Source organism: Parambassis ranga, chromosome 12 (assembly GCF_900634625.1).
Source record: "Parambassis ranga chromosome 12, fParRan2.1, whole genome shotgun sequence".
In the NCBI taxonomy this organism is placed as follows: domain Eukaryota; kingdom Metazoa; phylum Chordata; class Actinopteri; family Ambassidae; genus Parambassis; species Parambassis ranga.
In genome coordinates, this window is record NC_041032.1 from 5,422,703 (window position 1) to 5,443,125 (window position 20,423).

General features: G+C 41.5%; 2 protein-coding genes across 2 annotated transcripts; one reads left to right on the forward strand and one right to left on the reverse strand.

Annotated features, from left to right (window-relative positions):
* The first annotated feature begins 7,619 nt into the window (after nucleotides 1-7,619).
* spina (spindlin a) lies at nucleotides 7,620-15,910 on the forward strand. Its single transcript, XM_028417809.1, has 8 exons — nucleotides 7,620-7,752; nucleotides 10,563-10,644; nucleotides 11,131-11,236; nucleotides 11,480-11,528; nucleotides 11,632-11,767; nucleotides 11,912-12,029; nucleotides 12,161-12,394; nucleotides 12,500-15,910. Exons 3-8 carry the CDS (start codon nucleotides 11,197-11,199, stop codon nucleotides 12,697-12,699), a joined length of 777 nt encoding a protein of 258 aa, XP_028273610.1. The 5' UTR covers nucleotides 7,620-7,752; nucleotides 10,563-10,644; nucleotides 11,131-11,196; the 3' UTR covers nucleotides 12,700-15,910.
* Nucleotides 15,911-16,301: 391 nt separating this feature from the next.
* dnajc25 (DnaJ (Hsp40) homolog, subfamily C, member 25) lies at nucleotides 16,302-19,264 on the reverse strand. Its single transcript, XM_028417808.1, has 5 exons — nucleotides 18,883-19,264; nucleotides 18,281-18,433; nucleotides 17,835-18,205; nucleotides 17,662-17,761; nucleotides 16,302-17,454 (listed from the first exon to the last, which is right to left on the reverse strand). The coding sequence occupies exons 1-5, from the start codon at nucleotides 19,228-19,230 to the stop codon at nucleotides 17,332-17,334; spliced, it is 1,095 nt and encodes a 364-aa protein (XP_028273609.1). The 5' UTR covers nucleotides 19,231-19,264; the 3' UTR covers nucleotides 16,302-17,331.
* Nucleotides 19,265-20,423: the final 1,159 nt, after the last annotated feature.

A 20,423-nucleotide genomic window follows, 5' to 3' on the forward strand; every position in this document is an offset into this window, starting at 1 on the left:
CATATTATGCAGTCATTGATTCGTCGTATTGGCACAAAAATCTGGTATCTCCTGAAACATATTCACTGGCAGGCAATGTGTTGACACTGACCATTGTCAACATGTAGGATCCCTTTTCTTATATTCACATGAAAATCATTGTATTTTATTTCTCCATCTCTCAGCACCACCACATTAAGCCATAAAAATACATTTATTTTTTCAATTTTTGATGGTCTATGAAATTAAGTGGAAATGTGTCCACACTCTAGACACTTGCTAAGCACTGTAGTGACTTCATTTTTGATGCCTGCACTGGGGACATGGTGAGTATCAGTGGTCTACATGTTATCTGTAAAAAAAAAAAAAAAAAAAAAAAGCACACACACACACACACACACAAGCAAGCCTCCTCTCTCTTGGCTCTCTGTCCTGTTTCCTTTACACTGTGAGTTTGTCGCCCTCTGTTGTCCTTGCTAATAACTGCATGCCTGTGTGTCTATTTTCAGCCACACACCACATTACATAGTTTCATTGCAGCTGATGGGTTTTGTACTGCAATACATTTTAAGTAAATGACAGTGATTGATGAAGATGGTGTCAGTAAAGCCCCATCCTTAAATAAAAGGAAAAAAATGCACTGGTGAACGCATCACATGATAGTACAGGATTTAATGGCCTTATCATTATATCTGTATATAGCATAGGTTGTGTCGGTGATGGTGATGATTTTATTCGGTGTATTCAGCTGTGCCATGTCAAATGAGCCGCTGTGTTTGGAGGTGTTGCCTGGAAACAGCTGTACCTACAGAGAGGGAGGCGTGTAGCTTACCTGTAAGCTGAGACACAGAGGACAGCACTCGTAGCTGAGAGCTGAGATGACTCATCTGCTGCCTAATGCTGCTTCAATAAAACCACATCAGCAGTAGGAAACAAAGACGCCAACTTCCTGACGGAGATAAATTCCAACAGGTAGACTCTATCCGGCTCACGTTATCCTGAAGTTGTGTTATTGTGCTGCTGTAGCGTCACCTACAGGTGAAATGATCCATTCACACTGTGTGTATGTTTGTGTGTGTGGTGTGGAGTCAGACGTGAAGATGGCATTAGCCAGTGGTCACTGGCTGGAAAAAGAGATGAGGGGGGAGAGTCCGAGTCCCAGGTGAGTTGTGTTGTTTTTAAGATGTTTTTAATGCTCCCACTGATTTTGTTACTTAAGAAACCTTTATTAGTCCCACAATGGGGAAATCGCAAAGAGCGCCATACACCAGTGAGTACACTGGAAGCTATGCGGGTAAAGTGCCTTGCCCAAGGACACACAACAGTGACTAGGGAGGAGTTGAGATCGAACCACCAACCTTCCGGTTATTGGACAACCCTGCTCTACCACTGAGCCACTGCTGCCCCTTACTTTGGTGTTTGCTCCTCGTCAACAGCTTTGTTGCCTTTACATTATGCCATTAAGGAATCAAACTCCAACAGATGTGTTTGCGCTCCTTTTTTCATCTTACAGACATGGCCATGCTTTAGCTGTAGCAGGAAACGTTGCCTTTCTCTTCGGAGGAGCCTGCTCCATCAATCAAGAGGTGATTTTCAACCAGTGGATTTTTATTGGAATCTGGGTGTTTGTCATCTTTAATTTTCTTTCTCCTCTGATGTATGTAGGACAGTTGTGTTTACTACAATGACTTCTACATGCTAACAGGTACAAGTGCACAGAATCGTCCATGTTTTACATCCATGATGTTGTGACTTACAGTCATATCTGGTATTTTTGTCTGCAGTCACTCCTGATGATGTAATGTGGGAGGAGATTCCTCAGAGTGGTGAGGTTCCTCCTGCCAGAGAAGGACATACGCTCTGGTAAACGAATGCATCTCTGAGTGCTTTACATAATATGACATAAAACATTGAACACACATTTGCAGGCATGTTTTTGTATCCGCAGATAACACAAGAACACCTGACACGCTGCTGTGTTTTATTTCCTTCTCAGTGTTGTGAAAGGGAGGCTGTATCTGTTCGGAGGAGCCTCCAGCCGCGATGCCACCGAATGTCTCCCAGGGGTCCACAGTTTTGATATAGGTGAGAATGTCGTATGTAGTTTTTCTGGCTGTTCTTTGACTGAAAGCCAAACAATAATCCGATCCATTTTAAAACAGTGTCTCTGACCTGGGAAAGCCTTTCAGTCGGTGGTGTGGCCCTCAGAGCCCTCAGACACAGCTCTGTAGCTGTCGGAGACAACATCTATGTGTACGGAGGCTTTCTGGAGGGAAATCCGATAGATGACCTCATGGTCTTCAACACAGGTCAAATGCACACATCAGTGTTACAATGTTTATTCATTTATGTCAAAATGTTCCGCACTGTGCCTCAAGATTCGGATGTGGACTTCCTCTCTGCTCTGTTTTAGTTTCCCTCACCTGGACGCCTGTCAGAACAAGTGGAGCTTTGCCTCCTGCCTTGTGAGTCACTTTCTTCTTTAGTCTTTATGTTTTACATTACAGCCTGTGAGGCCGATTTTTTATTGTTTCAAAGTATGACATGCACCACATGATTCTGCCTTGTGTGTAGATGGGGTCAGAGTTTTGCTCAGGTTGCTGACCAGCAGGTGTTTATGTTTGGTGGTTATGGAGCTGAAGGAGACTTCTGTAAAGACCTGTATGTTCTTAATACAGGTAAATACACCAATATGTGACCTGTGCTTGCAATACAACATAATTTAAACAATTGTACAACAACATTATGTTGTGTTCATGTTACACAAAACAAAAGCACATTAATACAATCAACAACAATGAAGTGTGAAGTGTTATGTAAATGGTATATAATAAGTTCCTTACTTAAAATGAACAAATGCCAACATCAGACAGTTATGCCTTTGAATTTCTATGTATTTATTTATTTAATTTTGCTTTTAGAAAACCTGCTGTGGCAGCAATGGGAGGTAAAAGGAGAATCACCTGCAGCCTGCAGCGGACAAACACTCACTGCACACCATGATAAGGTACACACACATTGTCAAGAAAATAAAAGTCTTTTAGTCGCTTGGAAAAGATTTCTTTTTGATGTCCAAATAAAAACATCTGTTAAACTCCATCTATATGATGTCAAAAATACATCTATAAGATGTCTGGAAAAGTGAGTTATAAGGCATCCAGAAAAGAAATTTAGACAAATATCTGGGATAGAGGACTATGAGACATCCAAAAAATAATGTCCAAAAGACATGAAGAAAAGTCTTTATGCATGTATGTGCTGTTCTCATGATTTTCCCGAGTGCTCTCAATTTCTATACAGGACATTTACCTGTTTGGAGGCAAAAGCGTAAATGAAGACGGCACAGTGACATCATCCAATGAAATCCATAAGCTCAGTATTGGTGAGTGTGTTGCTGCAGATTTGTCTACACGTGTTTGCAGACCAAATATTTCTCACATGTGTGTCTTATTCTCACCAGCTAAGATGAAATGGAAGCTCCCGCTGTACGTTGGGATTCCTCCAACCCGCCGACACGGACACACCGCCTTCATCCTCCACAGTCATGTTAGCATGCTGCCGAACACCTATTAACATTTTATGATTTTTTCATGTAAGGTCATGTCATAAATTATATAACATACTTGTGTATTTGACTTGTTGACAGTTGTATGTGTTTGGAGGGAAGAACGAAGAACAGGATTTTAATGACCTGAAAGTGATGAAACTTATTAACCCTTCAGAGAGACAACCAGGTACAGAATACAGAATATTACTCTAAGGTATACATACATATACATTTCCTTCATTCTAAAGCTCAATCAATACTTCCTGCATCTGCGTGAATGTCATCAGAAGATGATCGCAGGTGTCTGCGTGGTTACACTTGCTGCAAAAGCACCATCTGTGCATGCACAAATGTAACCACGAACTCTGGAAAGAAACTATGTCAAGATAACATTTGGAGCCCACATCTGTAGCGGAGGTTGGAGGAAAGGGAATTTAATGTCAGTTGGACTGTTTACTCAAACATCCATCCACTGTGCAGCAGTGCAGGCGGACTTCAAGTTAGTATGAGAAATACAGCAGGTGTGTAGCTGTCTCATGGATGCAGCATACGGTGGTAGAGCTGTATGTGAAGTTTGTCCTGTCAGAGGACAGGTCACAGGGTCTTTAAAGGCAGGGTAGGAGATTTTGAAAACTCAGTCAGCCAGTAAGTGAAAGTAAACACACGCCCCTTTCTCTCGGAGCTCACCCCGAAGCCACGCCTCCCAACCAGTCTGTGACTTCGGCCATCATGCACGTACCTCTTTGGTGCGTGCAGAGCAGGAAGAGAGTAACAACCAGCCAATCCTCCGCGCAGGTGCGCCTCGCAGGATTGGCTGATGTTTTTAGTGTTTTATAGCTTCCACAGATGATTCATATTCTTCGTCGCGAAACTGCCTAATTGGTTGCTATCGGATTGTAAAGAGAAGTTACACTAATTTAACAAAAAAGTGCATCAGAATGAAATCTCCTACCCTACCTTTAAGGTGAATATGACTAAGAATGAACCAATACTGCATTTCATCTTTAATTAGTTCTTAACACAAAGCACTTGACTGTGTGAGTCAACTTTTTCTCTGCAGTGATGAAGGAGATTCTGTCAGAGTTTGGCCTCCAGGGTGTCAGCCACAGGTCAGCAGCTGGTCTACACACCTGTGTTTATCATTTCATACGCGTGGTCTGCAGTTTCTGTCTGTAGTCATGCTCCGTTTGAGCCTCATCTCTCAGTTTTAACACATGGGTTTCATTTTGGTTTTGACTGTCAACAGCTTCACTCCTACAAAGGTTCCCAACGTCCGCTATGAGCTGAGTCATTCTGCTCCATTCAACCTGCCAAGAAACACTGCAGCTAATGCACATGAGGTGACAACACACACTTACAGTACAGCAGGGTGCTTGAGCAAATGTAATTGCACTCATATTGCATTAGATGAAAGTCAAGTTTCCTACTTTGAAAATGGCAGGTAGGGGACCTCTAGAGGGAAGAGGGGTTAGAATACTAGTCACTAACATATTCAGTCTTATATTTCCTGCCTCAGGTATTTGTCCACAGAGACTTCAGTGCAGTACGAGATCAGGCCATGAAGATGATCCAGACAGCGTTCACTCTGCTGGACCAGGAGTTCCAGAAACTGGATCGGTACTTGTACATTTTTGCTTACTTGTATTTACCTTTGTTTAGTTTGCTTCATGTCATTACACCATCGTTTTAACTCCTGTAAAATACTGATGCACTCTTTTATTCCAGAGAGAAGTCAGAGCTGGCTAAAGCTGCTGCTCTGCTGCAAAGAGAGAAAGAAAGTTACGAAGCACGCAGACAACAACAGCAACAGGTGGACCTAAATATCCAATGATGCACAATATAGACATTTTGCTCATATCTGATATACCAATAGTATTAAGCTTCTTTAAGTCATGGACTTCATTTGTTATGTAGTAGTATTGACAGTATAATGATCTACGTGTGTGTCTGTGTGTCTGTGTGTGTGTGTGTGTGTGTGTCAGGAGCTGCAGGAGATGCTGGACAGGCATCGATCTCAGAATGAAGCATGGCTCCGTGCAAGAGCTGAGGAGAACGACAGAGAGAGACGGGAACTCTGCAGACTTCGAGTCAGTAAACACACACACACACACACACACCTTCAAGGAACACACACATGCAGACATCAACAACACACCTGTAAAAGGGAGAGGGTCCTTTACTGCTGTTGAGCAAGTTGTCAGTAATTAGCGCTTCACTTACAGCCTGCTCCCTATACAGATTTGTTATTCAACTGTGCATTTATTTCTCAAAAAACACAGACTTCTTAATTTACAGAGATGATCAATAGGGTTCAAATTGTATAACAGTTTGTCTATTGGATGGGTTTTCGTCCACAGGAGGAGATGTTGCAGGAGCAGGAGAAGCTGAAGGAAGAGCAGAGTAGCATCCAGAAACGCAGCGAGCATCTCCTGTCCATCATGCAGCAGTTCAAAGGAATGTGATAGATAGATAGATAGATAGAATTATGTTGTTCCTTTTGTTCAAAAAATGTTTTTAAAAATGTGAAGAAAACAGGATTGATGTTGTTACCATGGTTACCACTAAGACGCTGGTGACATGGTGTACTTTGTTATCATCATCCACATTTGTACTGTTGTTCCGCAGTGCATTATGGGTAATGAAGTCTCACTATGAGATTTATGTATTTTCTTGTTTGTCTGTTTGCAAATTATTTCCAGTTGAGCTAACAATAAGATGTGATGTTTGCTTTTTTTAAACCATTCACTTCACTGAACCATGAAGTGCAGCAGCTGCAGGCAACACCACCTCCTTAAGTCACAGCAAAAAGCAGAATAAGATCATTCACATTATTTATCTGATGGAATGTCATCCAGTATCGGGTCCCAGTGTAACACACACTGGGTTCAGTTCCTGAGCAGAGACTTTTCTGAGGGTTAGGGTTGCCTCCAAAATAATAATAAAAAAAATAAAAGAGAACACAGGAGACAACCAAGCCTTGTTTTTCAAAGGAAATGCTTACCCTCACTGCTGTCCCCTAAAATGACCCAGAAAGAGCCCCTATAGGGAAAGTTCCAGTTCTGGGAGCCTGCACAAATAGGCAGCCTGCTCTAAAACAGGACTACCTTGTAGTTCCTGCAGTCAATATACACCTATGGTCAGACTATCTATTTTATTTGACTTGGTGCATGCACCAACCAAACCTGCTGGTGTGTATCTGATCAACACAATGCACGTTGCTTAGGTTACTACATTTTTCTAATTTTCAGATGACAGCACTTCATCAAAAACAGCATGGCTTCATGTTAGCACTGTATTTGGACTGAAAGAAACATCAATTGGCACCGATTTCTCAAAGCCACTGAAGAGTGCACAGTAAAGTCCAGTTATTGACAGCAGCACAGTTCCCTCTGTCTGTCTCCTCCACTGTCGCATTCAACAGAAGGACAGATCACTATTAAGCAAGGAAAAACAGCGTAATGCGCCAGTCGGTGTCCTTGTATTTCCTCTCGGTTGCAGTATTTGGCAAAGAGAGGCAGGGGCGGGGAGAGGAACCGATGAGCGTCAAGGTTGCGGCAATACGGCCGGAAGTGTGGCAATAAAGCGAAAATAAAAGTTGTAAGTTTTCAGCCATGGACTCTAAAAACGTAAAAAAACAATACTTGATATAGTTAATGATTCAGATATTTTATTTTAAAAAAAGAAAAAAAGAATAGATAATGAATATTGAGGTTAATAAATGATGAATAAAGGCACCCTAATAAACTTTGTGTAAAATATTTGTTTAAATAAACACAACAGACATATCAACATATAAAAAACAAGGTTCATTGTTTACTTTTCATACATTGTATATATTAAAAGAAATGTGATAGCTATTTAAAAAACAAGGATCTCAGAGCCATTTCTTTTATTTGGACATTGGATATTTTATATTTACTGGTTTAAGGTTATATAATAGTAATATATTAATAATTAGCATTATTATTTACTTGAATAATTTACCCGCTTTGCTTAATGTACTATGTATATATAAGATGTAGTAAATTACTCTTTGCGCTTTTATTGTGAAAGGGTTGAGCGACGTGTATAATCTCGTTAGCTGCAGCTTGACTTTTCATGGGGAGATGGCCGTAGAGTCTCTGTGGTTCCTGTGAAGTCGAAACGAGCTCTGTGGACAGACAGCAGGAGCCGAGAAACCCCTTCACGGTCCGCTTCAGCCTCCATTTTTACAAAATATAAGAACGGTAAGACAGAAGCGAACATGCACCTGCCTGCTAGCTAGCTCGTCAGTCCGCAGGTAAACAACCAAAAGCAACACACACTGAGCGTTCGTTTTGTCAGTTGCGTTCTCCCGCCGAGGGGGAGGGGCGGGGGAAGCAGCAGCAGCAGACAGGCAAGGACCGAACCCAGTCTGCTGCTGTCTTTCTGTCTGGGACATTTCTGCCCTTTCCGCAGAAATGCTGTCGTTCCGACCCTCCCTGGTCTGCTGGTCTGAGGCTCCTGCCCGCTCCTTCCTTCTGTAATCGGGTAAATAATAGTAAGGGGGGAAAAGCGAGCAATATGGCTGACGCTGGCCCTGCAGAACCTGCTTGGTCGTTTTGACTGTATATTATTATTTTACATGTAGGTAGTTTTTACATGGAGGTCAGCCTAGCAGCCCCTTCTACTGGTAGTAGTGGGGTTGGAGAACGACAGGCTGTCAGGCTGTGGACTGAAAAAACCTGTGTTTTGAACTCATGGTCTGGTTTTGGCACAGCTTCTCACAGCAGCATTTGATGCACTGTCTCATTCACATGCAGCCAAGAAATGAATAGAAATCTATTGTATGCATGTTTGTTGTAGAATGCTGATCTGGATGCTCCAGCTCTACACCCCCGCCCCCCTTTATCAATGGTGTAACCAAATCAAAGCAGAAGCCGTCTGTGGTCTGATCCTGCTCACCTGCTTGATGCTCCTGTCCCACTAAACACATTAAAAGATGTGGAGTAATAATAATCTGCACCACTGCCAGTGAATGTCACCACATCTGCAGCGCACTTGTCTTTCCACAACAAAGACTACAAAGAGAAAAAAGATGATAGCTCAGTTATTACAACAAATGCTAACTTGTGTATTACAGTATCAATACATGATTAGCCATGATGCTAATGTTAATATTGGCACCTTTCAGAGCATAAACAATTCTATCACTTGTTGCGACCTGTATGACCAAAAAAAAAAAAGCATAAATGTAGAAATTATCAACACAAACCGAAACAGTGTAAACAGGCTGTAAACATGTGCTGTGTATTTGGACATTTTTAAGGTGGAGGTCTGTGGAGATCTGCAGTATTCGGCACCTCTGTGACAGGTTTTGTCTTTGCAGCGAGGAAGGACTGGCAGCTATGAGCGTGATGACAGCGAGAAGTGGCTGTTTAGTACATCAACACTTTGTTTCCATTGGTTAATAGTTTAATTGCTTATTTTCCCCCATATTGTTCTGCAAAGACTGCATTGATTGTCCACCAATTTTCTAGCTTTGTGGCATTTGGTGTTTCTTCTTTGGTGATGTGTGATTGATTGACAGATGCTTCATAGACCTAAGTATCCTTGGCAAAGTGCCAGATTAACAGGGATTAATAAATCCATCTGCTCCATTGGTTTCAGTGTTTATGTATTAATGTGTAAATTAACTTCTTCCTTAACTGAGGATGAACTAGTTTTTTCATGCTCACTGAATGACGGACCAGAAGAACACTTGGGCAGTGCTTTATGTAATCCAGATGTTTGGGGGAGGACAGAGAGAACGTTTCGGTGACTTTTATTTTTTCAGTCCGGGTTTATTACAGTGTGTGTGTGTTTGTGGTTAATGGTAAATGTGTCTACATACCCTGTTTCTTCTTGAGACAAAAACCAGGTCCCATTAGCTAAAATATTCATTTTCAGTTGAAACCTTGGTTAAGTATGATGCTAACATGCAGATAACGCTCTCTATAGATGTAGGCCAGAGTAATGTTATAAATTGGTGCAACCATGACTCTGTGCAAAGGAGGATGCACTGTAGTTCTACTCTCAGTTCCAGCTGCGCTCCGCCTGTCTGGGTTAGGCATGTTGAAGTTATAAGAAGGGCAGGATGACGTAGAGTTTTTGCTGTCCAGAGTCGCTGGCCCCTCAGGCCTACAGATGACTAATCATGTGTTGCTCTGGGCAACAAGAAGAAAATCACCACCAGCTGCAGCCAAACTCTTGTGTTTCTGGTTAGTTTCCTCTGCAGGTGAGCAAAAGTGAATGCGAGTGTTTTAGGTTAGAATGTCTGCTGCTCAGCTGACATGTTATTGCTACCCATAGCAGTGCTTTAATGAAACACACTCTGATCTTAGGCTGGGTTATCAAAACAGCTGCAAGGTCCTCGAGAACCCACGCTGTTCTGTAGTTTTCAGTGTTCCTTTATGCTTCTTACACTTCCTGCTTCCAAGTCCTTGAGCGGAACAGACTTTGAGCACTCAGAGGGTCAGATGTGTTACATAACACCTTGCCTGCAGATAAATAATACACTGCAGGCCTTTCTCACAGGCTCCACTGATCAATAATTAAAATCTCATGTTCAGGGTGTTGAACCTTTTGGATGCTTTTGGTTAAAATGACGCTGTACTCTTGCTTGTTTTTGGCACTTGACCTAGAGGATACTGTGTGTTCTGGTGCTGGTTACATATTATCTTTAGTTTATTATCTCTGACTTGTAAATTTTGTGACATTTTGGCTCATTGTAGTGTGGGTAGAGGCCCACATATTTGTGTTGTTATTGGACACACTTACTATGTGCTTCTTCTTCCTCTGAAGTATATGTATTTAAAATGCCGGTGGCCACTGTCCCAAACTGACAGATGTGCTGGGTCACAAACTCGGTTACATAAATGAAACACAAAGATGTCTGATGAATCGTGGAGCCAGCATTCAGGGCAGAATTGAACAGTAGACACAATATTTGTCATCTTCTCAATAATATAATAGTATAATGTTGCGCCTGTGATAATAATTGTTCAGTTTTTTTAAATACTTTTGTGTTTTTTTACAGGTTTGATACTGCTTTTGTCATAGCAGCACAGAGCTAGACAGAAAACTGCAAATATCTCATCAACACTTCTTCTGGAGACTGGGTAAGCATGTCACCATGTTTTGATAATTGTCGTTGTAATGACCATTTGACTATCACTGTCATAAAGACCAATGTGTGTATAATGGGTGTATCAGAATCAACAGTGATCCTGCCCTTTGAATAGAGCTAGATATCAGTTTCACAAAATGTAAACAATACTCACATTTCCATAATATGTAATTCTACCTGCATGGTAATGTTGTCCAGTGTCACAATCTAGTATGCTGGTGCTTAGTTGTTGGCAATGTTGCAGTTAAATATAATTCACAGGAAAAAAAAGGTATATTCTTTCCTGTTTGGCGGTCTGTTTTTCTTCTGCTTGCATTCTTTGTGCTTACCTATGCAAAGCGTGTCTTGGACGCTGACATAATGTCTTAATGGTTATGTGCTGTAGAGCACATTTGCCACCAGCAGACGTCAGTAAAGGTTAAAGATTCTATTTGTGTGCAGTGGTAATTTTGAAGATAACGTGTACAATGTGTTCCAGCCCTGGACAGGTCCGTATTGTAGCTGTGTGGCCGGGCAGCCTGGCTGCCCCCCTGCCTCCAGATGAATGAAGAGCACTCCGGGACACAGAGACACAGCTGATACAGGTCAGAGGACACCAACAAACACACAGAGCTATGGATATAAAAGACAAAAAAAAAACTTTCTCACAACAGGATTTGCCATCTCACATTTTAAAGCAATAACATAAACCATTTATACTTCAGTGCTCATACATTCTGTATTATTTGCAGCATGCTAACAGCATTATTTACACTTCACTTTACTTACACAGTCTAGTAGTGAAGCTTTGTTGTCATTTTGCACACAGTGTACTTTTGTTTTAACAGGGCATGCAGGTGTTTCTGCAAATATGATGAAGAAAAAGAATCCACACAAGTGAGTTACGATGCTTTGGGTTTTATTGATTTTGTTATGGGCTAAATAATTACACCCACAGGAGGAAATCAAGAGCATTGACTGTTTTTATGTCCTTATAAAGAAAACATAAGAGCAGTCTCGGCCCGACAACCAAAGTACTGTCACAGCCACGGCGCAACATAGTGGGCTGCAGGATCCAACATGTCTGGAAGGAAGGAGGAGGGCATGTGGTCTGGAAAGGAACGGTGCTTGACCAGGTAACCCGAGGGCCAAGAACCCACCAACTGGCACATGTATATTCACATGTACTACACACACTGTTCATTTGTCTGCTCATCCTGTGTGTTGATCTGGGTATCTTTGTCAAAATAAGTAGTGTAAAGTGTATTTCTGTCCACTAGGTGCCAGTGAACCCCTCTCTGTATCTGATAAAATATGATGGCTTCGACTGTGTTTATGGCTTAGAGCTTCATAAAGATGAGAGGGTTCAGGGACTGGAGGTTCTCCCGGACAGACTGGGTAAGACTGATGCATGATGATAACATGTAGCAAATTGTGTGGCATTCTAGTGAATACACAAACATGCTACAGTGTACTAAAATTTAATGTTAATTAGCATTTTAATCATCTGTTGTGAATTATCGCCGCAGCTAAATCCCGCCTGACAGACGTCAACCTGGCAGATGCCATGATAGGAAAAGCGGTGGAGCACATGTTCGAGACAGAGGAGGGTCCAAAGGAGGAGTGGAGGGGGATGGTTCTGGCCCGAGCTCCCATCATGACAACCTGGTTTTATATCACCTATGAGAAAGAGCCCGTCCTTTACATGTACCAGCTGCTGGACGACTATAAAGAAGGAGACCTGCGTATCATGCCTGACTCAAGTGAGTAATGTGAAATTGTAGTTGTTTACATTTGTCCCTGCACAGTTTGGCGAAAAATTATGAAAAGATATATATCATGCTGATACCAGCTTCTGCTGCCTGCAGATGACAGCGTCCCGGCGGAAAGGGAACCGGGTGAAGTGGTGGACAGCCTGGTGGGCAAACAGGTTGAGTACGCCAAAGAAGACGGCGGCAAACGGACGGGCATGGTCATCCACCAGGTGGAGGCCAAACCGTCCGTCTACTTCATCAAGTTTGACGACGACTTCCTCATTTACGTGTATGATCTGGTCAAAACTTCATAAGACTCTGTGGACGTCCTGAGGCCCTCCCCCGTGTGTGACAGAAACAAAACGCAGCACATGTTGAAACATCTGAAGCACTTAACCCAGCACTTGTTCCTCAGACCATCAAAGACAGAAAATAAACACTCGAAAAAAATCACAGCAGATAAAGAAAGGATCTACTGGAATGTTTAAGAGAAAAAAGACTTTCTATAAACCCTTAAAAAACGGTTGTATGTCACCTTTAACAGGTCCAAAACATTTTAGACCCGATAATACATTTCTAAAGTAAGGGTGTCCAACTTTTTGCAGTAAGAAGTTTTACAAAAAGTTGATATGTGAATTAGTGAACAGATTCATTGTTGCCAACTCCTCTTCCTTTCTGCTGAAGACAAGAAAGAACAAGTGGTCACTACAATCCTGGAACATTACTGGAGTAGCCGTCAACAAATCTGACCACAGAAAAATGAGCAAACTCCCAGTGAAGATATGTAGCCTGGAGCCAGATGGTGGATGGGGCCTAATTTGAAACTACAACTCAAAACAATTACAAGAAGAAGAAGGATTCCTGAAACAGCATATGTTGGGACAGATAGACAAGATCAAATGGTCTCAGCTCAGTGTAGATGATAATCTTATATAAGCTGTCAGGTCCCTATGGACCGGCAGCAACAGCAGTATGGAAGCCCATTTGTGCCACAAAAAGGGAAAAAGCTGATGATCAGTTAGGAATGATAATAACACAAAATCAAGGTAAATCAGTATTATGATATATTGATAATGTATACAGTTTTGGGGATTTAGTGCTTATATGTTGGCACTTACTGTATATCATGTCAGAATTTAGAATTGTAGCATAATTCTCTTAGTTTTTTTTCTTTAAATTTTGTGTTACACATCGTACTTCTACAATTTTAAGGCACTTTTTTAGGCCACTTATGGCATCTCTATATTTAATCGTTAAGTCCTGTAGAAACAGGGTCATATCTGGTCATTCTGGCTAAGCCAGAATATACAATGGTCCCCATTCCTGACTTTTTATCTGTTTTTCTCCTCTGTAAAAATGGGCTTCCTTTTTAACAGAGATCCAGTAGGCGATAAGCAAAATAATTTTGCAGTTTTCGGTTAAAGTTGGACTCTCTGAAGCTCATCAAAAATACTGTTGGCTCAAAAAAGAAAAACACATAAGGGTTTTACCTCTCTGAAAGAGGAACTATGGGAAACATGAAAAACCTGATTGGTGTTGGTACAGAGCGGAACTTCTGGTTGTTGTACAGAGCAAAGAAGATTTTTCTCATCACGTAGTGTGCTTCTTATACACGCTCCATATCAGCATTCATGAAGGTCAACAGTCCTCATCTGCAGATCAAAACTGTGACTGAAGAAAAAGAAGAAAAAAGACAGGGCTTTTTTGCATTTTGCTTTAACCATTGCCAAAACCCCTTCCTGTTGTGAAGTTGTTTGATGTTAAAAAGACGATCGGACAGCTTTTTCTTGTGATTTCACTGAAGCCTTTGGATTTATTCTCGTGTTGTCTTTTCTAAGTGGTCTATGAAGGAGGTACAGGGCGGAGAAAACAAAACTGAAACCTTGGCTAAAGTCCTTTCTGTCCTTATGAGATTTGTTTTAATACCTGGTTACAAACGGTGGACACCTGGATCTGTGATTATTTGGAACCCAGTGAACACAGTGATGTCGCAATTGGTGGATATGTGGAGGGGGAAAACGTGGCTTAAAAATCCACATGGAGCGACAGGAAGAATTCTCCTTGGACTGTTTTTGTGGGACCGACAAAGAGAACAAAACAAATCTGCTGTAGCTCTTCACTCGAGCTTTCAGCCTGTGTTGGGAGCCTGATTGTGTTTCACTAAACTCTCCCACAAAGGTTATAGACTCCTCATGGGGTGGATCTAATGTTCTCCTGGGTATCAGAAGATGAGCTCATGAGATAATTAGCTCCGTTCCATAGCATGTATGCAGTAAGAAAGGTTGTGCTTAGTATATGAAGAGATTAACAACCAGTGAAGGTTTGAATTTCGGTTTTCACAGATGTACCTTTATTTTCTTTGGATGTACTCCACACTGAAGGTTTTCCACACACCTGTATTCTGTTCTGATTTGACTTAAAGTATTCAATTTGCACTGTGCTCTCAGTATTTCACCATCCAGCATCAAATTTAACTTCAATTATTTGGGCTTTCGCTGTCTGCACACCAAAGTTGACCGAACAGAGTCTATTGTAAGAATGCTTTGCTAGAATGCAGCATTACAAATTTAGTTCAACCATTTGTATCAACAGGATGCACAAAACAATTCTGCACTCCTCACTGCAGCAAGGAATATTTGATTCACTCACATGTCCAGCAGTTATGTGACAAAGAATATATATACTTTTTGACTAGTCTGCATGTTTTTGTGCAGAATAGAGCAGAATAAATAATAATTCCTCCGTATATAGTTAAAATTCCTAGAACATGTGGAGTTCCCAGGTTGTTTCCTCCAAGACTGCTGATAATTATGGGCACTTAAAAATATGTTATACATACAGATTCCAGTTTATATTCAAGTTTGTAAAATCAGATATTTAACTTTTAGTTTTTATTTTACTGCGCTATAGTTCTCTCTAGCCGTGATTGCACTGTTTCCGTACAGGTGTAAGACTTTATGCAGCAGTGAACAATGAGCCCACATCTACTAACACTGGACTCAAAGCATTGCTTCAGGTTCTGAAGGTTAAGCGATCCATGCATTATTGTTTTTCGTTTATGTTCTCAAACAATTGAACATACGTAAGAATTAAAAAAGAAAACTGAATAAAGCCAATTATGAGGTTTACGGTACAGAATCGTCCATGTAAAACCTTCAGTGTGTGCACATCCTGTGATGTAGTTAGTTGGCGCGGCAGATTGCAGCTCTTATTATAACCGTTCTCAAACAAAAAAAAAAAGGCAGACTCTCCCTGAGATCTGTACGTCTCTGCACTTGTGTATCTGTTTTGTTTGTCATTAAAGAGAAGTATGATTGTGATCATCTCAGCAGGCAGTTAACAAAATCATGCGTTGTTACTAAGACTTGATTCCCAGCCAGGTAATGTCCAGTTCATTTTGCTATTATGATACCAGATTATTGTGGTTAATGTTGGAATGACATGGGCCTTCTATCATCCTTCTGCCTTGTATTGTTTGTTTTTGTATGTTTAAAAATATATGTTAATAATTTTTATTAATGGAAATCCTCACAAGGAGTGTAGCGTCTTTTTTCCATCTTGATTCTTTTTCAGGTTTTGGAAGTAAGACGCTCTTGTAATTATTTGCCTGCCCTCTCAGCTCTGCTCCACTTGCCCATCCACCTATTTGCCTGTATGTGGATTAACCAGGAGACAAGGTGGGCTCAGATGCTGAGGCTGAAAAAAACAAACCTGCAGGTGACATCATGTTTTTTTTTTTTTTTAGGGCAAGAGGCTAATTTGCGAAACCATGTACCGGTAGTAGTATTAACCCACTGTACTGTCCAACGCTCTGGTTAGCATGCTAGCTTCAATATATATATCTTTGCAAAGAACACTGAGGCCTTAGGCATAATGGCATAGCTGTTACTTCTTCACATTTTGTTGATAACTTAAGTTATTTTTAAAGTCTTAATTTATTAAACTCACATTATTACAAATAGCTCCCTTACGGAAAACAAGATACAGCATTAAAAATGCTGGGTTTGCCTCCACTTGCACACACTGTAGTATTTCAACTTGTCATTGTGATGACTACAAACAAAAACAAATCAGCCACTATTACACTATCAAAATTTGTAGCATTGTGACTTTTATCTTGCACAGTTGCAATGCCATCACATAAAAAATGTCATTTCCACACGCATCAAAACAGACGTACAGTATAAATGCCTTCTGTCAAAATGCCTGTTGTGGTACTTCCAACACATTTTGCCAAGATGACACACACACACACACACACACAAGGTGAAAATACCAGCCAAGTTTTTTTTAAATGCAGTCAGCAGCCTCCTGAGCTTCTAAAGAGACAGCGGAAACCACGATAATAGTCCCAGCGTGATATACATCTGTGGCTGTGCAATTTATAGATGAACAGCTGTTACTTTGGCTTCAACAAGACTGATCAAAAAGCAGAAATGTGTTCCTTTTCGGAAATGAAAGCAACAACGCAGATGCGAGCAGAAAAGCTCTGGAGGAAAGTACCAGTGTTAACCATCTATTATGTACTGAACCAGTTTTATAGCAGCACCCTGTGCGTCACTGTCTCACCAAAGGTCTGGTCACTGATCCAGCAGAGATCATCTCACAAGGACTCAGGCACAGAACTGATCAATCTGTTGTTACCAGCAGGAGAACACAGCTGGAAGAAATGACAGATTCATCATTTGCATTAAAGGTGAATAGACTTCGAAATCAAAAAAAAATAAAATGGCATGAATTACTCAAAAGTCTGACACTTCAGCTCCCAGATCATTTCAGTCCCCACTTTTCTGAGGCCTGATTGCTGTGAAAATATCTCTCTCTCATTATATAAACAGGCATAGTTAATCAGTCTGAACAGGTACTTCTCCACACAGCACGCGTGCATCGTCCGTGTGTGTTGGCACTGAGGCAGATGTGTTTACTATGGATGGATTCCGCCACCATCAGTCATCGACGAAGGTCAGGCGACCTGGTCCTTCATTCTTCATCCAGCGGCGGTACCTCTTCATCCTCGGGTCAGTCGCCATCTTCACCTTCATCTCTTCTTCCTGCTGTTTTCTGTAAAGCTGAAAGACACGGCCAAAATATGTTAGAAGAATGACAGTATTATATTTTCAAAATAACCAAATTACCAAATTCTGCACTTTAATTAATTATAGAGAGGACTAAAACATGTCTTTGTGTTGTATAACATAAGTAAATCTATGCGAGCATGTGCCTGTATATATAATATCTAATAATAAGATAATCTACAGAGATCTGATGTGACAAACCTCAAAGTTGTCTTTGATCCAGAGATGTTTCTCTAGGAAGGTCTGTTTGGTGTTTTCTTCCAGACTGTCAAACTGAGACTGAGACATCTTCATGTATCTCCTTAGAATTTAAAACACTGAGGTCAGGAACACGTACAAAATAAACAGCTGTCATGCTTTGTGCAGGAACTGACCTGATGAGGTACAGCTTCTCCTCGTCTCCATACTCCTCCCTGCGAATGGTGAATCGGTAAACCCAGGAGACGTACCAGGTCACATAGTTTGTCAGGTAGTAGGGAAACAGGACGATCTGACACAGCAGGATGTCCGACAGGTTGGGCTTCTGGTAACCTCCTTTGATGTCGATCTTGTTTTTGATTATATCGCGGATCACCTCCTCCTCCTGCTCCCTGATCTCCTCTTTGGAGCGGCGGTTCTTGCCCTTTTCCTTGGTGCGGTTGAGGAGGCCCTGCTGCTTGGCAATCTCTGTGGCCTGGATTCTGTACTTGGGCACAGTCACCAGGTAGTTGATAGCCTCGTTGTAGCTGCTGTGCCAGCTGTAGTACTGCAGGAGAAAGTGGTACTATGGTTAATCTGCAGCTCAGAATAGTGTCTGACCATGCAGAATGCACAGTTGTACCTGGAAAATGGAGATGGCACAGATGGTGACAAGGATGACGACCCTGACGTCCACTTTGGGGGTTAGCTGTCGGCGGTAGTAGGCATAGTAGTGCTGGTAATATTCCTCAGGGTGGTCCAGCATGTAGTCATAGTCCCGCCGCGTGTCCTCATCCTGCACACAGAATAGTGGTTTTATAAGAGGCTTTCAAATGCCATCGGACATTTAATGTAATGACTGATTACTTGTTTTAGCCATGTATGTATTATGTGTATTAATAAGGAAGCAAAACAGAAACTCCTAATGACATCTTTATAAGGCTGGCTGAGGTATTGTGTGTTAAAACTGTCATTAAGCCAATAATGCTGTATAATACAATACATATCACTGGAACGCATCATGTGCTGCCTTCATGGTCCCCTAAATAGATTATATTGGTACATCATTTTATGAACCAACAGTTCACATGCTAGGACCATCAGCTAGGTGTGTACTGAATGAGGACATTGTGGCGTCATAAAGGACATTTCTTCAGCTTTAAAAGAAGTTATAACAACATAAGAACTATAACTCTAAGAACAGTTAGCACTAAAACTTTACACAGTCTGACTTCTTTGACCGACCTTTAACGTCTCATAGGCGGTCGCTATAAGCAGAAACTTCTTGTGTAAGGACTCCTGGGTCTCTCCTTCCCAGCCGGGCTCTCCCGGCCTGTACCGGTCCGGGTGGTACCGGCGGGCCAGCTGCCGGTAAGCCCGAGCTATCTCAGCTTTGGAGGCCTCCCTGTCGACACCAAGCACATCGTAGCACACCTCCCTGCCGCAGTACAGACCCTCCACCAGCGCCGTGACCGCCGGCAGGGAGGACAGGGAGAGCAGGAGCACCGCGAACCGCCACGTAGACCTCGCCGTCCGCGGACACCCTGCGAGCCCTCCACCTCCACCGTGGCCCCGCTCCGTGCGCGCAGCCATCTCTACCGCTCTGTTGCCAACTCTGGAGGCGAGTCTTCTTCTTCTACTACGTATTTAATGATGCAGCGTGAGGGAGGGCTCAGTACCGCCACCTACCGTTTTGGAGCGTCAGCCATGGAGGGAATGCTGAAGGATGACGTGACACTCGGCAGCACAGCGACACATCTGTCGCCCTCTTGTGGGCTTTGCAGTAAACACACTAAATATTTGACAACAGTGCGCTTTCTGTTTGCTGAATTTTTAGGGCATGAAAGCTTAGTACCACAAGGAAAATTAATCTGATTGAAGATACACTTTTACAAAAGTATTTAATTCAGCAGTAATGACCTCAAATTTTAGTTTAAATGTAGTAGGTGTGAGATAGTGCACTTTATTGTTGGAATCAGAATTAGCTTTATTGTCAGGTGCATACACAGTTTACGTGTTATGTCACTGATGTTCAGTTAAATTATTGTATTTCCCAATTATTATAGATATTTATTATTAATATTATTAAGTCTGTTTGAGAAACTATGGGAAGACGGAGTGCAGTTGGAACAGAAACTGAACAGTATGTACCGTTTTATGACCCCCAACATAGATATACATTACAATGACAGCACACATATTTATCTGTAATGACAGATATACTGACAGCAAGTGGGGCTGTTATATAAATAGAGGTGCATATCATGTCCCTCATGCACGCATGCTGTACTATTAAACTGTCTGATATAGGTCATATATAATAAAACATTTTATTATTTATTTATTATTTCTCTTGGTTGTGATAGGAAGAGGTAGAAATATCAAATGCAGAGGCTGCAGCCTAACTGACCTGGTCTCCATATTTGAATCTGTCATGTTTGTCCAGGATGTATCAGGTCACCTTGATTCTTTCAGATTCTTTGTGCAGTAACAGTGAGAAAAAAATAGGCCTCATATTTGTGTTTGAATCCATATAAAGTATTACTAGAGTCAGCTGTAAAGAAGTTATTTTTTCTATTGTAGTGCTACTTTATTTTCAGACAATAAATTCCTAAAATGCTGTTCCCATGACAGACCTGCATACTGAACATACAGTCACACTTCGGGGGTCAGAGGTCAGAGTACTCCGACAAGAGGTGGTGCTTTAGAGACACCCAAAGAAAGAGGTATGTGCATCACAAACACACAAAACCACAGGTTGTACTCTAAAAATGTTCTATTATTCT

Excerpts from the sequence above, each read along its gene's own strand:
- spina (XM_028417809.1), top strand. The coding sequence starts at position 11,197 with ATGAAGAGCACTCCGGGACACAGAGACACAGCTGATACAG. Across the intron at positions 11,529-11,631 it reads AAGAAAAAGAATCCACACAA|AAAACATAAGAGCAGTCTCG; the intron begins GTGAGTTACGAT and ends GTCCTTATAAAG. Across the intron at positions 12,395-12,499 it reads GCGTATCATGCCTGACTCAA|ATGACAGCGTCCCGGCGGAA; the intron begins GTGAGTAATGTG and ends TGCTGCCTGCAG.
- dnajc25 (XM_028417808.1), bottom strand. The coding sequence starts at position 19,230 with ATGGCTGCGCGCACGGAGCGGGGCCACGGTGGAGGTGGAGGGCTCGCA. Across the intron at positions 18,206-18,280 it reads GTGCCATCTCCATTTTCCAG|TACTACAGCTGGCACAGCAG; the intron begins GTACAACTGTGC and ends TTTCTCCTGCAG. Across the intron at positions 17,455-17,661 it reads GGATCAAAGACAACTTTGAG|CTTTACAGAAAACAGCAGGA; the intron begins GTTTGTCACATC and ends CGTGTCTTTCAG.